Raw genomic sequence first — 18357 nt, forward strand, 5'->3', positions numbered from 1 at the left:
GGAGGCCATTATTCACAGTAATGTATTTTTGCTGTAAGTAGCTCATCCACTCTTTCAACTACAGATAACGCTATCTCAGCTCACGTGGTATTTCCTATTATCCAAATCCAACTGGTAGGTATTCCAGTCTCCCAGTTCTTTCTCCCATTTTGGATTGTCTTCCCTGTCCTCTATACCCTCTGCCCATTCCTACTTCCATCTGATTCTATGCATGTACAGTAACCAATGTTAACAGTTTGATTTATTTTCTCCTACACTTGTCTAGATGTTTATAAACACGGTAAACAACACAAAATATTTATTATTGTCTTTTAAAAACAGGATAATATAAATTTTTCAAAGGTGTAATATATAGCTCTAACTCATTTTTATTAATAATTACATAAGAAGGATATAGCTTTATGTGAAAGATATATTTTTTTCAATTCTTCATCAATCAATATTGTTCTCCTTTTTTTCTATCCAAGATAATTTTGAAGTAAACATCCATATACATAAAATCTTATGGTCGAAATAACCCATTTCTATACTACATATGTCTAAGCATGACTAATCAAAGGTTACTGAACACTGTAAATGCCAGTTCATAGCAATATACCATTTTAAACAAAGATTACAGCGTTGCACATTCTCATATGGAATGACAAAGAATGTGCATTTCCTCAAACTTGAGTTAGATTATAATGTATACTATTTTTTTAAGGCTTTTCTATTTGGTAGAACAAAGAAAATCATATTTTCATCTTGAATTTTATATCTCTGATTAGTAGAGTGGAAAACATTCCATATAGTCATTGGTTTTTTGCATTTTTCTTCAGCGAACTACTGTTCACATTTTTTGCCTAGTTTTCTATTCTGTTATTTCACTTTTTTCTTTTTTCCCCATCAACATTAGGAAGCATTAACATATTAATTATATCAACACTTTGTCATATTTTGGCACATATTTTCTCTTGGCCTATTTTTTTCTACTATTTTATGTTGAATATGTCCTTGTGATCCTGAACCCTCAGTTATGTCCTACAGAGAGAGCATTCTTTCCACTTTGGGCCAACTGGACACTACAGTGTTGAGAATGGTAAGATAAAATCTATTAAAAGTTCCTTGTAACTCTCATAGATTTATGCTCCCACATCTTTAAAATAGTTTGATCCAGTTTGCCAAAGAAATAATCAGCCACAAGATCTTATTACAACAGCCTAAAGTTTTTATCTAAATTTGGGAGAGTAACATTATCATGATCACCATGCTTTTCTACACAGGATCATAGTACGCTTTGTCATTTATTCTTAATTACTTTATGTCTTTTGAAAAAAATGTTACAGTTGTCATCAGATAGGTCTTGTCATTTTCTTATTAAATTTATTCCTCCTGTCTTACATTTTGTCCATACTCTAAAGTTAGTGGCCCAGCGAGACTTCTAGATATATGAGAAAGAAACCATGACATAAACCACCTTTAACAAAGGGGTATCTTGAGTACGGGAACTGGCACGAATCTTTGCTCCTTCCTTCTATTTCCCCTCAAACATAATCAGCAAACATGCATGAGTGGGTTTCTGGAAGCAAACTAATCCAGCAATACAGCCTGTTCCCTACTTACTGACCATTTTCACAAACCAGATTATCCAATTACTCTATTCAGCTTTCCTTTGTGTCCCTACTTAGCAGCACACTTCCTTCCCTCATGACAAACATTTGACTGACAGCATCATTGATCCCTTTGTAGGGGATCCTCCCTCAGCTTCTCTGTTGATAGCCTGACCAGTGCTGTTGCTTATTCACACCCTTGAGGCATATAACCCCACACAAAGGATGATTTCTCAATCTTTTTTTAAATTATGATTTATATTCTGGCACATGCTAAAAGAAGTGAAAAAAAAATCTTGATTTTCCAGCTTTCTTTGATTACTTACTGTAACCTTTTATTTACAAGAAACACGACTTTTAAGAAAATTGTTTTTTAAATCCAAGACTTCAGATTTTACTTACTTGGCCATTTATAAGGCCAAAGTAATGTTGGAGGAAGAACCACTCAGACTGCAATTCATTTTATAGGGAAAATTCTAAAATGCATTCTTCCAGAACCATCTCAGAAACACTAGAAAGACCAATTTCCCTTGACCCAACATAGTATTCATCTGCTGTCACCATACTAATTTTTCATACTTCTGGATTTATTTTGGTTGTTGATTAGACTTTCTTTTTTCTTTTTCTTTTTCTTTTCTTTTTTTTTTTTTTTTAGACTTTATATTTCCTAAAGACCAATTATTTGGTCTCATACCTATAACTGTACTAAATGTCAGGTCCATCACCAAATCTACCAAAACTTCACCAGTAGGGATTTCTGACTATAAAGTGTTCTTTCCCCGGTATGGAATATTTTTCAAGGAAAACTGCCTAAATCATCATTAAAAACATAGTCAAAAGCAATTATTAGTCCCATTTTAGTATTTTTATAAGAAATACCAACATTCTGCCAGAAAATAATGATTTCCTTCCATTATCACTGAGTCATCCTTGTTCATCTGCAAGAACAACTTCTCATACATTCCCATAAGTAGGTCACAAAAGTGGAATGTGTCTACCTGTTCTTTGACCGAGGCGAGGATGGCAGAGGTGGTTTCCGTTTCGGAGCCATCCCCGTTGGAGGTGGTCAGGCCAGGGCTCAGGGAGCTGGTCTTCTCTGAGGTTGACGAAGGCTGGTCTGGGACAGGCATAGCTCCTGCAAGGCAAAAGAACATGCTTAATGCAACAGGATGTGGCCACTGCACCCAGACATAACTATCAGGCAACTGTCAGCAGTGCTCTTTAGAAAAAATGAAAATCATGAACGACATAGAAAGTAAGTGACGTCATTACAGACCAGGAAACAATACAAGTAAACAGAATGGCTTCTCCTCTCTCAATTCAAACAAATTGCAGGATCTACGCACAACTCTGTGTTTTATAAGTGGAAGAAGAGATATAAGAAGTAAAAGGCACATAAGATAATAAGAAAGAGTAAAGAAATGAAGAAGTACTGAGTCTAAAAAAAAAAAAAAAAAGGCCAGTTGAACTACCATTTTACTGCAGCCCAATTCATAAATGGACAGACAGATACAGCTTAAAAACAGCATCCCAAAAGTCATTTTTTTCTTATCCTTCTCAAACAAGTAAGACCAGTAAGACCAAAGTACTTGATACAAATATTACCTAGTGATGCTTATCAGCAGAGGAAATAATAATTAACGGTGGACAACTTTTACCAGGGCTCTACAAAATCACTCTTCAAATAAAAGTCTGGGAGGAAAACAAAGTTGTTTTCTTGCCTAAAGCTATCATATTACATGTCCCTCCAGGAACCGGACTTATGTGAATGTTAAAAAACTATTTCCTATTATACTGTAACTGGGCAGTCTGGGTTTTACAGCAAGCAACATAATTTCCATAGGAACCCCAGTGCTGTGATATATTTGTTAATAGTTAATAATTTAGGGCGATGCTAATTGAAAAGGATTCTATTCTGGAATTGTCCTTAAAGTATATGAAAAGACTGGTCATCTAATTTTCTCATTGGGCATTCCAACTTAGTTTTGATTTGTTTTTGTCTTTTAAATAGTTGTTTTAATAATATTACCAATGAGGATTAGAATAGCATTGGAAAGATAAATCTGTTACAAACAGAATTTATAGGAGGGTTGGAGAAAATAGTATTAGTAAGCAGGATGTGAGCAAAAAGTAAAGATCAAATTAAACATAGTATAGCAAAATGCAACCTTGGCTAAAAAACAGAAGGTATTTTAGGATATGGATACCAACAGGATGAAAGAAAGTGATTTAAATAATTATGGTGGTGGGGTTGGGAAGACAAGAAGAAAGTACAGTTTCCTATTCAACTTGCTTTCAAATGCAGGATTTGGTCGAGCTTCGTAATTACAAGGATTTAGATAAACAGATTAACAAATGGTGTGCCCAGGTAATACAGCCTGAAAGCCAAGCCCTTCTAATTAGGAAAGTTTTAGAGATGGGGGGAAGGAGGACAAGGGCAGAAAGCAAGAAGAAAGGAAAGGCAGTCTTGGGTGCAGTGCCTCCCCCCTTCCCAACCCTGCGTCTCCACTTGTATCTATGTCAGTGGCTTCCAAAGGAGACTCTCTCTACACAAGGACAGCCTGAAGCCATGAAAGGAGTCTTGCAGGTTTTCAGTCATTACTTTCACTTTCATGTTTCTAAATTTTATTGGGTCCATGTGAATCCAAATTCTGGACGAGTATTCTGGACAGCCTGTTTTTTGACAAAGAAACTATCTACAGTCCCAAAGTTATTTATATAATTGGGCCTAGATCTCAGGTTTTCTTCCTTTTTATTTCTATTTTAGAGTCCTTTGATGTGTCAGCCTATTTCCCATAATCTGGGCTGCTGCCTCATAAATGCTTAGTCTATACGCCAATTTTTATGAAATGTTATTTTTTAAAAGAATGAGCATAACCTGTCATAATAAAATACGGGATTTAATACGCAATGAATCAAGGCATATCCTTGGGCACTGGACAACTCCGACCCACACACTCTAAGAAATGAGAAAGTCTGTTTATCTACCCCCCTTTCTCCTTCTGCAGTAACAGAACAAAAGTGAACGCTTCAGGGCTTAGCCCACCACACGGAGCTGCCACTACCAAGGCAACCTCTATGAGTGAACGGAAATGACTTGGAATAATTCCCATGTCTCGTAATTTTTCACGTCCAGACTTAACTCAACCATTGGCTATCCCTGTATATGAACGGGTCAGATGGCCCAACTTCCACTGCCATTGTCTGAGCTCACGGCACAAGGAGAGAAGGAGAACCACGTGAAGGCCACCAGAAGCAAGCCGTGGGCTGCCCAATGGTAAGTGTGAAAAGCCGGAAGCTTTCTGACTTTGCAAGAAATGGTGAAGTACTTTAGTTTTCATTAGAACGAATCCACTAAGATTTGTAGTTAATCCGTGTTAAATCCAGGAAATCTGGAAAATGTAGGAAGACAAAAGCAAAGAAAAGAAAAAAAAAAAAAGGAAGAAGAGCAATCCTCAGTAATTCTGACAGATACTTACACTTAGGTATTTGGTACAGGTTTCTCTGATGGGATTTTTTTTTTTTTTCTGATTTAACTCATTCTGTATAGTAAGATTTACATGATGGAGTACTACTGAGGTAGTACTTTTTTTTTTTTAATTTTTGTTCAGCAACATATCATGAACTTTTTTTTTTTAATTTGAGAGAGTGTGTGCCATAGGAGCGGACAGAGGGGCAGAGGAAGAGAGAGATGCAGACTCCCCGCTGAGGAGGAAGCCCACCAACCAACGGGGGCTTGATCCCCAGGACCCCAGGATGGTGATCTGAGCTGAAGGCAGACGCTTCACTGACTGAGTCACCCAGGCGCCCCAGCATGAATTACTTCTTACGGCAACAAAAATTATTCCATAGTTTAAAAACATAACGAAGTGCTCACTTGGGCAGTGCATATGCTAAAAATGTAATGAGTACCTAGTATTCACAATGCGTCATAATTTACATTATCTTTTCCTATTTTTATCCCATTTTTACGGGGATGTTTTCAATAAATTCCTAGATGTGGTGCTGGTGGAATGAGGAAGTGGTGCGTGTTCAGACTCTGAGAGCCCAAACAACTTTTCCTGCCGCGAGGCTGGTTCACCGCACCGCCCATCCGCACTGCCCTGAGAAGTTCCCTCCCCACCCTGTTAACAACACCGGCCCTCAGGATCCTCTCCTGCTTCCCCAATTCCATATAGAAGAATTCATCCCTTTGCTTTTTGGATCTCTTTGGCAACGAGCAGAGCAGATGTTTTCCCGCAGATTCTCACATCTCTTCATCCTCTTTATACAACTACCGGGTAAGAAGTCTTTCTCCTGAGAGTGGATGCTAATCTGCTAATTCCTGAGCTGCAATTTGGACTTGGTGATACCGACACGCTCAGAAGCAGGAGCAGCTGTACTGACTCTTCTCCCCACCCCGGATCCCGCCCCTGCCCCAAATCCATACCCTGAAACCCTAACGCTCAGTATCAGTGCATTTGGACACGGGGCCTTCAGGGAGGTAATTAAGGTTAAATGCCTGTATCAGGGTGGGGTTTATAAGGCTGCTGTCCTTACAAAAAGAGGAAAAGACTCTTTCTCTCCCTCCTAGAGGACACAGAGAGAAGCTGGCCACCACAAAGAGTGCTCCCAGCAAAAGCGCACCAACCCGGCACTTTGATCTTGGACTTCGGGCCTCCAGAACTGTGAGAAAAGACATTCCTGCTGTGTAAGCCCCTCTGGGTGTGGCATCCTACCGTGGCAGCCTGGGAAGTCTACTATAAGCAGGGCTGGGCTGGTCTCAGCTTCCCCGTGAGGCAAGTACAGGGGGGCCCTGGGAACCGACGGGAGCAAGATGCAGCACGGGGGCCGGGCTTCCGTCCCGTCCAGCGCCCTGCTGACTCCTGCACCCGAGATGAAACACAGCTTCGGAGAAAGGCACGAGCTGCCGCAAGTCAGCAACTGGGAAAAATGAAAGCTTATACGCAGGCTGTGCCCCACCGATGTGAAGTAAGCCTGCAGGACAAATGCTCTCTTAAGAACCGCCCCCTCGTACTCGCAAAGACGATGCGGTAACACGTTAGAAAAGTTGGCCGGGATGACACGAGTAGCAGAGGCAGGCCGCCCCCCAAATACAGAGTGTCCTTCTCAATTTGAACTCTTATATCTGTATGTGATAAGATTTCATGAGGTCCAAATAAATATTCTAAACCTTTATTTCCCAGACCTGAGTCACTGTAAAGTTACATTAGACTTGGTAACATGTTAAAATCTTATGTGCACTTTAAAAGGCCAAACTCTCTTTCTTGCTCCCAATTCAAGCGCTGCATTCAATGCTATATTTCATGAACTTCCATCTCACAAAAAAGAAAGTGCAATTCTTATTTTATATTTGATAATTCAAATTTGTTCCTTCTTGGGCCACTTCTGCCCAGCAATGGGTGGCTTTGCTGGAGATCATCAAGAACACATGACAGTCAGTTAACCCCAGAGCTGGACCCGGGCCATTGGAGGCTCCCTACTCCCCACTCTGTCCTTGGGATGTGTGTGGGCTTGCCTTCCCCACTTTCAGAAGCTGCTCTAAGAATATAGCCTTGCGGTAGAACTGTAGTGTTGAGGTTATCCATACTGGGTATATGACTGAACCCGGTTAAGGTCTGTGTAAACTTTTAAGATTCCGCCCAGTGGCTGCCGAAATCTACTTGTCGTGTAACCACCCAAGCTGAGCCTGGTAAGTAAGTTCACTTACTTAGTCAACCTGCCACCGGCCAGTCTAGAAGGGTCTGATGCTTTCTTCAGTCTCTCCCTGCCCTCTGAGCATGGAGGCCAGTCTGCAAACCCACAGATTTTGATATCCGATGGCCAAAGTCAATGAACTGACAGACTCTGGTGTCACACATTCATCCAAGTCAAAGAGCCACCGAGCATTCTCCTGTCACCATTACTTTGATTTCCTCCTCCTCTCTAATTCAGTGATAAACTCCTTTGGCCCTGAGGAGGTCTTTCCCCTCTTGAAGTCTTTCCTCCTCCCAAGGCATAACCCATAACAACCTCTTACCCTTTCAACTGTCTTCTCATTCTGTTATGCCCAGACCCTCACGCTCTGTTGTCACAGAGACTTGCTTCTTTCTTCTTCCAGGTTAGCAGGTCCTACCTACTTCAAAGTCCAGGATCTCCAAATCCCCTGCATGCTACGGGACTCACTAAATATTTGATTAGCTAGACTTGCATTGTCTAATATGGTAGCCTCTAGCAACACATGGCTATTTACATCACAATAACATTAAAAAACCAGTTTATTAGCTGCACTATTCACATTTCAAGTGCTCAATGACCACATGTGGCCAGGGGCTACTGTACTGGATAATTACAAATGTAGAAACGTACAATTTGTACATTGTTCTTCTACATGTATTTCTACATACAATGTAGACATGTACAAATGTGCAAATGTAGAAAATCTTCATCATTGCAGAAAGTTCTATTGATCTATACCCAATAGTCTATTCCCGGATGTAATCTTTCATCTGCAGCTTTACGCCTTGGCAGTAGGTCATGAAAAGGGGTCAGATCATAAATACATTTTGAAAGACAAACTGTCAGGATTACTAATAGGTATGCATGTGGTAGTAAGGCAAAGAGAGCAGAGTCCAGATGATTTCAGGGTTCAGTCTAAGTGACCGGCCATTAGCCAAAATGTTGACACTGAGTAAAACCTATTTTGGGTGATGGAAGATGAACTGACATGCAAACTTACAACCCAAAACACATCTATCTGTGACTCTTCTTTGCCGTTAAATTCTTGGCAGCTAAGACCAGCTCAAGTCAGAAGCTACAGTCTGATACGAATTAGGCAATGTAAAGACTGAAGACTTCTAAACACTGAGTATCACATCTTTTCTCCCCCTTTTCCTTTTCTTTAGGCAGGTCCATTTTTATCTTTTTCTTTAGAGTTGCTTAGAAACTCCTAGAACTCTTTTCATCTTCCTTCAGCTTTAGCCAATGGCTTCCGCCCAGACTCTCAGACATTAACTTCCTTGACTCTTACACCAAACTAACAAACCCCACGTGTGTGTGGCCACATCTAGAGTTATTTCCTTCCCTCATGTATCCGCCCTCTTCAAGACAGTGCCCCTCCCTGTTCTTGAGTCTATGTTCTAAAACACAAACATATTAGTGCAATAGACTGACTTTAGGCTTTACCTCATCATGGGGCATCACTTTCATAATTTTCCATTATGGTTGCATGCAAGTGAGCAAAGAAACTGGCCATTAGAATACCCCAGACATTACTGTCATATATACACATATACATATATGCATACATATATGTACATATCCATACACATATGTATATGTAGACATATAACACACACACATACATTTATGTGTCCAATTTTATGTTTTAACATTGAATATAATTGAACATATGGAATTTTTATAACCTTCCACTCACTCTACAGGTGATATGAGTAAGCTTATGATCTTGTGAAACTGCAGAAGCAACATAAGCATATTATTAATATTACGTTGCAGGGAATGTGCAGATTCGTATGAATTAGTGACGTGAAAACAACAGCGAACACCTCATTTGTGTAATCACTCTGGTCTTCAAAACTGCAATGCTGTATTTGCAGCTAGGTTGTCGTGAATATCAAAATCCAACAATAGGCAGAGAAACAGACACAGCATTGTTGTCTCCCAGATGCTCTCTTCACATATCAAAGTATATCCATCTTTATTTCTTCCTTTTACAGAGAAATTTAAAATTACAGCTTGTCCTAATGATATGCAGACTATAATAATTAATAGCTGTCAAAATTCAGTATAATTAGAGCAAAAGCTCAGTTTGTCTTGGTCTGTGTTCGATGCCCCACATCTAGCTCAGTCTCTACGATACAGCAGCCGTTAATAAATATTTGTTGAGGTAATATATGAACTGTTAGTGTAAAATCAATAATGGTCGCTTAGCAGAGCATGTAACATTAAGTAAAATGGGCTTGGCATTAGGAGCATTTCTCTGAATGGTATTTGTTATGACACCTTTTAATTTCAACTCAGGAAAGCCGCTTTTTTGAAACCTGATGGGGACTACTGTATGGCTTGGCCTCAGCCAAATGCCCAAGAAGGTATATACCCTTGGGTTACTGGCTCCTTGCGTCAGGGCATCAATCAGACAAGGATCTGAGGTTTCTGGGACTCGATGCTGGCCACTCACAACTTACAATCAGAATCTGCCAATATTTATGGAAAGCACCACGCAAGGAAGTTTTGAGTCATATTTAGAATATGCAACTCCAAGGCAAAGCCAGGAGGTAGACACGTGCCCAATCCTATCTGACAGTTCGGCGGTGAGGGATGAGATGTTACTCACAGAATCAGAGACACGAGGTCACTTGTAGCTGTGGAGAAAGATACGATGACTGGGAGAAGAGACGTGGGATCTGAGAGTCAGAGTCTCATGTCGAACACAAGGGGATGATGGCTCTACCTGTGTGCTCAGAGAAGTGGGAACGGTAGGAAGTTCAACATAACCAGTGAGTCAGGAGATCCACTTCGTGCTGTTGCATGAGCTGTCAATCGTTGGGGAGGATGGGACCAACCTAAACATCACCACAGACTTAAGGCCCACCTGAATGTTATTCTTAGTGACATAAATTGTTTCTGGACATAAAGAGGAAGGCTCTGTAGAGACTACAGAGCTAGAAGGAAGAGGAGAGCTCATGTTTGGGGCAGACGCATCAACAGCTGAGTTCTAACAAAATGAGGTCAGTGAGGACAGGAGAGGGTCTTCTGGTGTCTCACGGTCCTGTCCTCTAAAGCGTGATCTCAGGCATTTTCATCGACGCCATTATGACATTATATATGACATTAAGTCAACAACTTATCGATCTTAAGATGTATGAAAAGCTGGGGCTTTTGGAAAAGGAGCCAGCAGGGGATGGTGAGTAGCTGCCCCTCCTGCCCCAGCCATGCTTAGAACCTGAAGGTGGAACCGGGGTGTGTACTGTGCCCCCCTCGAGCTGAGGTCTGATCCCAACGGGTAAGATACTAATAATAGTGGGATCTCACCTGACAGCGATCAGGGTGCCCAAACCCGAGTGACGGGAACAGCTGAGAGAAGACAGCGGCTCAAGTGGTTGACTTTGGAAAGGCAGAGGATTACTGGCAGAGACAAAAGAATCAGAAATAATCTATAAAGTGAGGTGAGAAGGGCAGGAAAGGCAGCACTGCGGCTGGCGTTCAGGGAACATCGGGACGAGCCTGGAAACACTGAGAGGGAGGGCACTGGGGGTGGTTGCTCTGCTGTTGGGACTTAATAATGCTTTCATTTGCAAGTGACAGAAAATCCATCCCAAATGGCTTAAAGGAAAAGGGGAGCAACAGTCACATTAAGAAGCATCCCAATTTCAAAAACATTAAAAGATTTTTAAGATCCCAGAAGACGTATGATCATTACAGTTCATCATGATAAAGGCACAGCCTGAGGAAGGTTCACGTTACAAAGGTAACAGGGAGGAGGAAGGGTTTGATGTTGTTCAATTGCTTAAAAAGACTTCAGAGAAGAAGAAATGCAGCTGTGGGACAATGAAAATAGAAATATTCAAATTAATGACTGTGGGTAACGTATAATGTTAAAGTAGGAGTATATCTGGATGAAACTAATGGTGATGACAAAAACAATATAAAGTTTGGGGGCGCATCATCACTGAGAATCAGGGGCCCACTTCCGAAATCAATGACCATCCTAGCTCCTCAGACACAACAAGGCTGTTTTCACCAGCCAGTTGCAAGGGTTTGCTAAGCTGGAGGGTCATTTCTCCTTATGCCAGAGATGGGAAGTCCAAGATTCCGCAATTACAGATCCATCACAGTAACAGTAAGCTGAAGGGAAACGGAAGCGGGCACAAACCTTAAATGTTGGCTCCCCCTGAATAAGAGGAAAAGTTCTAAAACGTTCAATAATAAAGAGGCTCAGTGGTCGACTGACTATTGTTCCGGCCGAAACTTCAGAGAAGCGTGCTTAGCACGGCTCCCAGGACAGCGCTGGTCACACACAGTGACTGCCCAGAACACACTGTCACTGCCAAATGCCCCAGCACTGGAGTCCCCCCCCCCACCCAACCCCCACAGCTTCAGAAGCCTCACCACCATCTCCAACCCTGTGTCTTGGCAAGATGCTCAACGACCGTGTCCAAGCCTGCAGGTGAGAAAGTGCGCCCCTCAGACATTCTCCCTAACAGACAATACTGGAAATGAAAGTGCAGGTTTCCGTTTCATGTTCTACTACTTAATCACAGAGCGACAGGACAAAAATCTGGCCACCCAAAAAAAATCATGCTCAAAAGCCGGTCCACAACGATTTTACTATCGTGAACGACCAACGCTGATTGTCACAATCTATGAAACAGGAAGTCCCCAAATGCTGGCCCCATGCTGGCGTCTAACATGGTCTCACTTCCTCGTACTTGGAAGTGTCCATTCAAATTACAGCAATTTGCCCTACGTATTGATTCCAGATACGTATCTGCCACTTGACAATTTCTCAAGATGCCAGACCTCAACCACACGTTGTTTCGTTTTGTTTTTCCCAGAAGTACTATCAGTGGGCAGTCAGGGACAAAATCTTGCACTGTAAGGATCTGCACTCCTTAGAAAACAGGTTTAATCCAACGAAGCAGGGAAACTGCCCATCAGTGTTTTAAATTTAATTCTAGAACAGAGCTTCAACTACTCCTACACAACTTCAGCTGCTGTCACAGACTTAGAAATCTTCTAAATAAATGTCTCTACTAGCCTTATAGGAAAAAAAAAAATACAGAAAACAAAAACTGAATAGAGTCATAATAATTTTTGATAGTTACCAGGATATGTTGACATTTTTATGCACACGTCAGAAATTTTGAAGTTTTAAGTGATGTAGTTAGCTTACTACAACCTACACTTCAAGAAAAAGGTAAAGCTTTGATTAAAGAGTAAATCTAAATCATGTGTGTAAAGAGGTTTCATCACACTGGTGCAGGTTACATAGCAAAGAACCTCTCTTATATTTCGGAATCTATATTTATTAAATACACCTTGGGAATTCAAATATGTTAGTATGTGATCGATAAATAATTTTAAATAGATGAATGATTGGATAGTATGAAAAAGTGACTATCAATCCCTAGCACTGTTTTTTTGGCCAATTTGTCTCCTGTCTCACTAGTTTCTGTGAGTTAAGCATTTTTTGATGCCACATATAGGTGATAGTGTATCATATCTGTCTTTCTCTATCTGACCTATTTCACTTAAATAATATCTTCAAGCTTTATTCATGTTGTCAGAAATGACAGGATTCCCTTCTATCTCATGGCTGAATGTATTTTACACACACATGCACACACACACACAGACACAAACACACCACGTTTTCTCCATCCACTCATCCAAGTGTCCACCGATGGACACTGAAATTGTTTGCATATCTTGGCTCCTGGAAGTTATGCTGCAATGAATGTGGGAGTGATCTCTCCTCAAGATTCTACTTTCATTTTCTTTCAAAATATACTTATAAGTGAAACTGCTGGGTCATATGGTAGCTCTATTTTTAATCTTTGGAAAAACTTCCATAATGTTTTCCATAGTGGCTGCAAGAATTTACATTCCCAGCAACAGCACATAAAGGTTCCCTTTTCTCCACATCTCTGCCAACACTTGTTATCCCTTATCTTTTCGATGATGGTCCTTCTAACAACGTGAGGGTTTGGATTGCATTTCTCTGATGACTATCAATGCTGGCACCTTTTCATGTACCTGTTGGCCATTTGTAGGTCTTCTTTGGAAAAATGTGTAGTTAGTTCTTCTGTCCATCAAATGACATTTTAAACGATAGAATTCATCAGACAAGGGGCATCTCTGTGGCTCAGTCGGTTATGTGTCTGCCTTCAGCTCAGGTCATGGTCCCAGGGTCCTGGGACTGAGCCCCACATCTGGTTTTCTGCTCAGTGGGGAGCCTGCTTCTCCCTCTCCCTTTGCCTCTCCCCTGTGCTCATGATGTTTCTTGCTTGCTCTCTAACTCAAATAAATAAATAAAATCTTAAGAAAAAAAAAAACAAAAAACAAAAAACACAAGAATCCATCAGACAAGAAGCTAATTCCAACCGCAGAGAAACACGAGTCATCTTTTACTCTATGACTGGCCAAGTGAGTGTTATGCTTCCCTTATAGCACTTTATTCATTTTACTGCAATTGTAAATAAAAATCTTCCAATCCATCGAAGAGAAAAAGGAATTACTACTAACTTCATTTTACAAGTGGACAACAATGATTCTTGGAAAAAATAAAAATAGCAAATCCAGTTTGTGAAGACAGAAGTCAACAGTGGTCAAGGATGTTCACCTGAATGTCTGACATTTTGTCACGTACTATTATTTTTTTGTTAACATATAATTATTATTTGTTTCAGGGGTACAGGTCATATATTATTTTGATTAAACCTCGGGATTCTCAGTGTTTGAACGTAACAGTTCTTTTACATTGCAAATCTGACTATAAAACAACACTCATGAGTTTCGGGAAAGGTTTTTTGGGTAATTTGGCTGTGTCACTAAGATACTAATTACTTTTGAGATCTTAAAAAGAGGGAGCCTTGTTTCTAAGGCATCCTGATGCCAACATCTTTTTTCTGTGTTGTGAAGTCCATCATCCCTTAGATCAAGCCTATTCTGATCTCTGAAGGCAATTTTCAACAAAGCTGTCTGAAAAGAAACTTCTCTATGTTTCCACTTATTCTATATAATCATATCATATTTTAAATCTCAGATATGAGTAAATAGGTCTGTTTGTAATGATATCATATTCTCAATCTAAAAACAGTAGTATTTATCATTTTCAAGTCCATGTGCATCATGTTTCTAGTTTATTTTTTAAAATTATTTCTTTCACAATTTAATTATTATTCTAACTTTGAGAAAAAGTCTCTTTCCAGCACTGGGCTTCCCACCTCCCACTTTCTTCTTTCTGCTTTTTCTAAATATTCACAACATCTCCCACAAGCAGCAGACACCACTCTCTAATACACAAGTCGTTCCTTAATGAGAGGTCGCATATTTTAATATTTAGTTATAAAATTAGTCTATTATAAGAGTTCAGATATAGAAATCAACTTAAAGAAAATAAGCTTAACTCTTGTATAAGGAAACTGAGGCTTTGTGTCCAGACAGAAAAATAAAATTTCTGCCAACTAGGTAGGAAGCTCTTACTTTTTAATGTGTCAGTATTTTGGTGTTGTTATTGACCTTTCTGGATGGACAGGTCCAAAAGTAAGCTGGATTATTATCTATTTTCTCATGTGTCTATTTTGTTGATGAACTTTTGTGATCTCTAAAAGATGAAATTTCAATTAATTAAGGATATTATTATTTTAAAAGGAGAACAAAGTTTTAAAGATCTAATATAAAAACCTTAGTGGGGTGCCTGGGTGGCTCACTCAGTTAAGCTACCAGTTCAGCTCAGGTCATGATCTTAGGGTTGGGCTCCAGGCTCAGTACAGAGTCTGCTTGAGATTCTGTCCATCTCTCTCCCTCTGCCCCCATCCCTGCTCACTCCATAAATAAATAAATAAATAAATAAATAAATAAATAAATAAATCTTTTTAAAAAGATGAACCAAAAGCAAAACAAACAAACAAAACCCCTTAGCAACCTGTAGAGATTATTAAAAGCACAATAAAAAGCACTTGAGATTGAGTTTTTTTTAATACAAAAGTTCAAGGGCCTTAAGAAAATAATACTCAAAGATATATCAAGATGATATTTGATAAAAATCTCAATTATCTAAACACTGTTGAAGTATATAAAATTTGTTTAAAAAAACCCCTATATTTACCTTTCTTACAACTAAGTATTTCTTAGGTGAAAAACAATAAAAAATGGAGAACTGTGTCATACCAGTCTTTACAGGTGTACAAAAGAATAGTATCTATGAATATATGGTTGTAACAAATCAGGTATCAGCTATGGCAGCATATTTAAAAATTTAAGTTACAACTGAACAAATATTTTTTAAAAGACAATAAAATAATATTAATTATGTACTTCCTATGTGATCTTCTAGGCTCTTAAGCATCACTAACACAATTAATACAACTTTGTGCTGCACTTCTATTATTATCCCCATTTTGCAGGTAATGAAACAGGTCCAGAGAGGTGATCTTCCCCTAAGTAAAAGGGGAAGAACTACTGTTTAAAGCCACACAGTCTGTGGTTCTCAATCACTATGTGCTGCTCATCTGTAGAACATCTTTTAATACCGATACCATTTCAGAAAATAATTCATTAATTTTAAAAATATTTCACTGACCAAAATGTGGGTCAGGCTCAGTACTAGGCACTGAGTTTTGGATGCAAATGATAAATAGGAAGACGAAGAGGAGTCTTGGGGAAAATAATGAATTTCTATATAGAAGATGGATCTAAAGTGTCCCTCTTTATGTGGCAAATATACACAATGGAATTATTAGTCAGCCATAAAGAAGAGTGAGCCCTTGCCATTTGCAACAGAGTGGATGGACCTGGAGGGTCTAATGCTAAGTGAAATAAGTCAGTCAGAGAAACATAAATGTCATAGGATTTCACTCACATGTAAAATTTAAGAAACAAAACAAATGAACAAAGGGAAAAGAGACCAAAATACGCAGACTCTTAAATACAGAGAATAGACTGGTGGTTGCCAGAGGGGAGATGGGTGGAGCGGTGGGTGAGACAGATAAAGGGGATTAACAGGTACAAGCTTTAGTTACAACATAAATAAGTCAGGGAGATGAAAGGTATAGAATAGACAATACAGATGAAATTGTAATAACCTTGTTTGGTAACAGATATGACTATTCTTTTGGGGGTAAGCACGGAGCAATGGATAGAATGGCTGAGCCATTATGTTGTATACCGAAAACGAATGTAACACTGCATGTTAATTATCTCAATAAAAAAAGAAAAAAACCACAAAAATAAATAAAATGTGGATTTGTGTAAAACAGGGAAGTTGGTGAGTCGGGACGCCTTCAGAAGGCTTGTTTTGGTGTCCAGTGCCGATGACAATGACCAGCATTCACTCAGAAGCTATTTAAGTGGCTCCATTTTGTCCTATCCTGACTGGCTCCCACTGCACCTGTGGTCACCTGTCCATTCCACAAGGCCCTCCTTGTGACTGGGGCCTTCCTGCCCTCACCAGAAGCCAGCTATGTTGTCTCCAAATCCATTCATTCGAGTTTAACTTGTGATTATATTATTTAATTAAACATATGTAAACCAAGAAGATATAAATTTCATCAAGAATAATTTTTTTAACACTTTGTGAAACTCCTTTACAGTAACCCATTTTTTAAAAGATTTTATTTATTTATTAGAAAGAGAGAGAGAGAGAAAGCATGAGCAGGGGGGAGGGGCAGAGGGAAAAAGACAAGCAGACTCCCTTCTGAGCAGGAAGCTTGATGTGGGACTCAATCCCAGGACCAAAGGATCATGACCTGAGCGGAAGGCAGACACTTAATCGACTGAGCCACCCAGGTGCCCCCCAGTAACCCATTTTAAAAAGCTATGGAATAATTGTAGATGAGATGATTACAAAGGGCTAGGGAAAAATTATAAACACATAAAAGATTTCTTTCTTCAAAATGCTTCGCAGATGTCTTAGAGTTCCTTCCTTACTTTAAAGAAATGGAAAGGGGAAATCCTGGGGGATGCAAGGAGGACAGACTAGGGTAGGGAAGGACACTATAAGAAAGTTTTCTTAGCACTCTGACACACAGACCCATATTTAAATCAATGATCCACGTTCTATAAGGTTAGTGAACACTGGTACAATTAAATTGAAACCAAATGAATACAGCTTTAGTTTTTTAAAAAATGATTCCCTATTTTAAATGATTTCTCTCTACTGACTGTTCTCAATCTGTTGATTAAAAGAGTTTTTACCAACCAGTGTCTCAGTACTTATTTGTTGAATAAGTGAATGAATGAATGAATGAGTGAGTGAGTGAGTGAGTAGTAAGTAAATGGATCATTCTTAACCCATCCTCTCGGCTACGTGATTATTTAGTTGGTCTTCACATTGTATGAGCATTTGCTTTGCCTGGAATCATTTACTTACCGGATCAATTAGTCATTTATTAACTTAATTAAGAAACAAGAGGCTACTGAGACTTGTTGATGTCAGGAATTCCACCAAAGAAAACGATGCCGGATTTTGAAAGAACCTTTTGTTTTGCATGGGTTCCGCCTCTGGTCCCTTGTGACTTTAGGTCTGCTCATGGCATTGCATGAGGCAATGCAGACTGATAGCCCACTTCTATGAAACAGTAAGTACTCTGAGCACGATGCTAAATTTAAATTATACAAGTGACTGAATTTCAATTTAGAATAACAAATCTACACATCATCTTATTGGAAAATCATTATCTAATTTCTGTGTACCACACATAGAATTTGCACAATTGAGAAAAAAATGTCTCTCAATTAACTGTTTAAAAAAAAAAACCTCTCTGAACTTTGAACACAGGATTAAAGTCCCATTGATATACTGAATGAATTAAACAAAACAGGGTGAAGATCATAAATCAAAAATTAATTTATAGGGATGCCTGGGTGGCTCAGTCAGGGAAGCATCTGCCTTTGGCTCAGATGATGATCCCAGGTCCTGGGAAGGAGCCCCATGTTGGACTCCCTACTCAGAGGGGAGCCTGCTTCCTCCTCTCTCTCTGTCTGCCTCTCTGCCTACTTGTGATCTCTGTCTGTCAAATAAATAAAAAAAAAATCTTAAAAAAAA

At 39.5% G+C, this 18357-nt stretch overlaps 1 protein-coding gene across 3 annotated transcripts in view; it reads right to left on the reverse strand.

The window, feature by feature from the left end:
- Window positions 1-18357, reverse strand: part of CTNND2 (catenin delta 2) — a 915285-nt gene that overhangs the window by 759859 nt on the left and 137069 nt on the right. For all 3 annotated transcript variants that reach the window (XM_047730983.1, XM_047730982.1, XM_047730985.1), the window contains exon 2: window positions 2588-2724. In XM_047730983.1, the coding sequence (XP_047586939.1) occupies window positions 2588-2724 (137 nt within the window). The remainder of the gene's footprint in view (window positions 1-2587; window positions 2725-18357) is intronic.

The sequence above is a fragment of the Lutra lutra genome, chromosome 5, assembly GCF_902655055.1.
Source record: "Lutra lutra chromosome 5, mLutLut1.2, whole genome shotgun sequence".
Classification (NCBI taxonomy): Eukaryota; Metazoa; Chordata; class Mammalia; order Carnivora; family Mustelidae; genus Lutra; species Lutra lutra.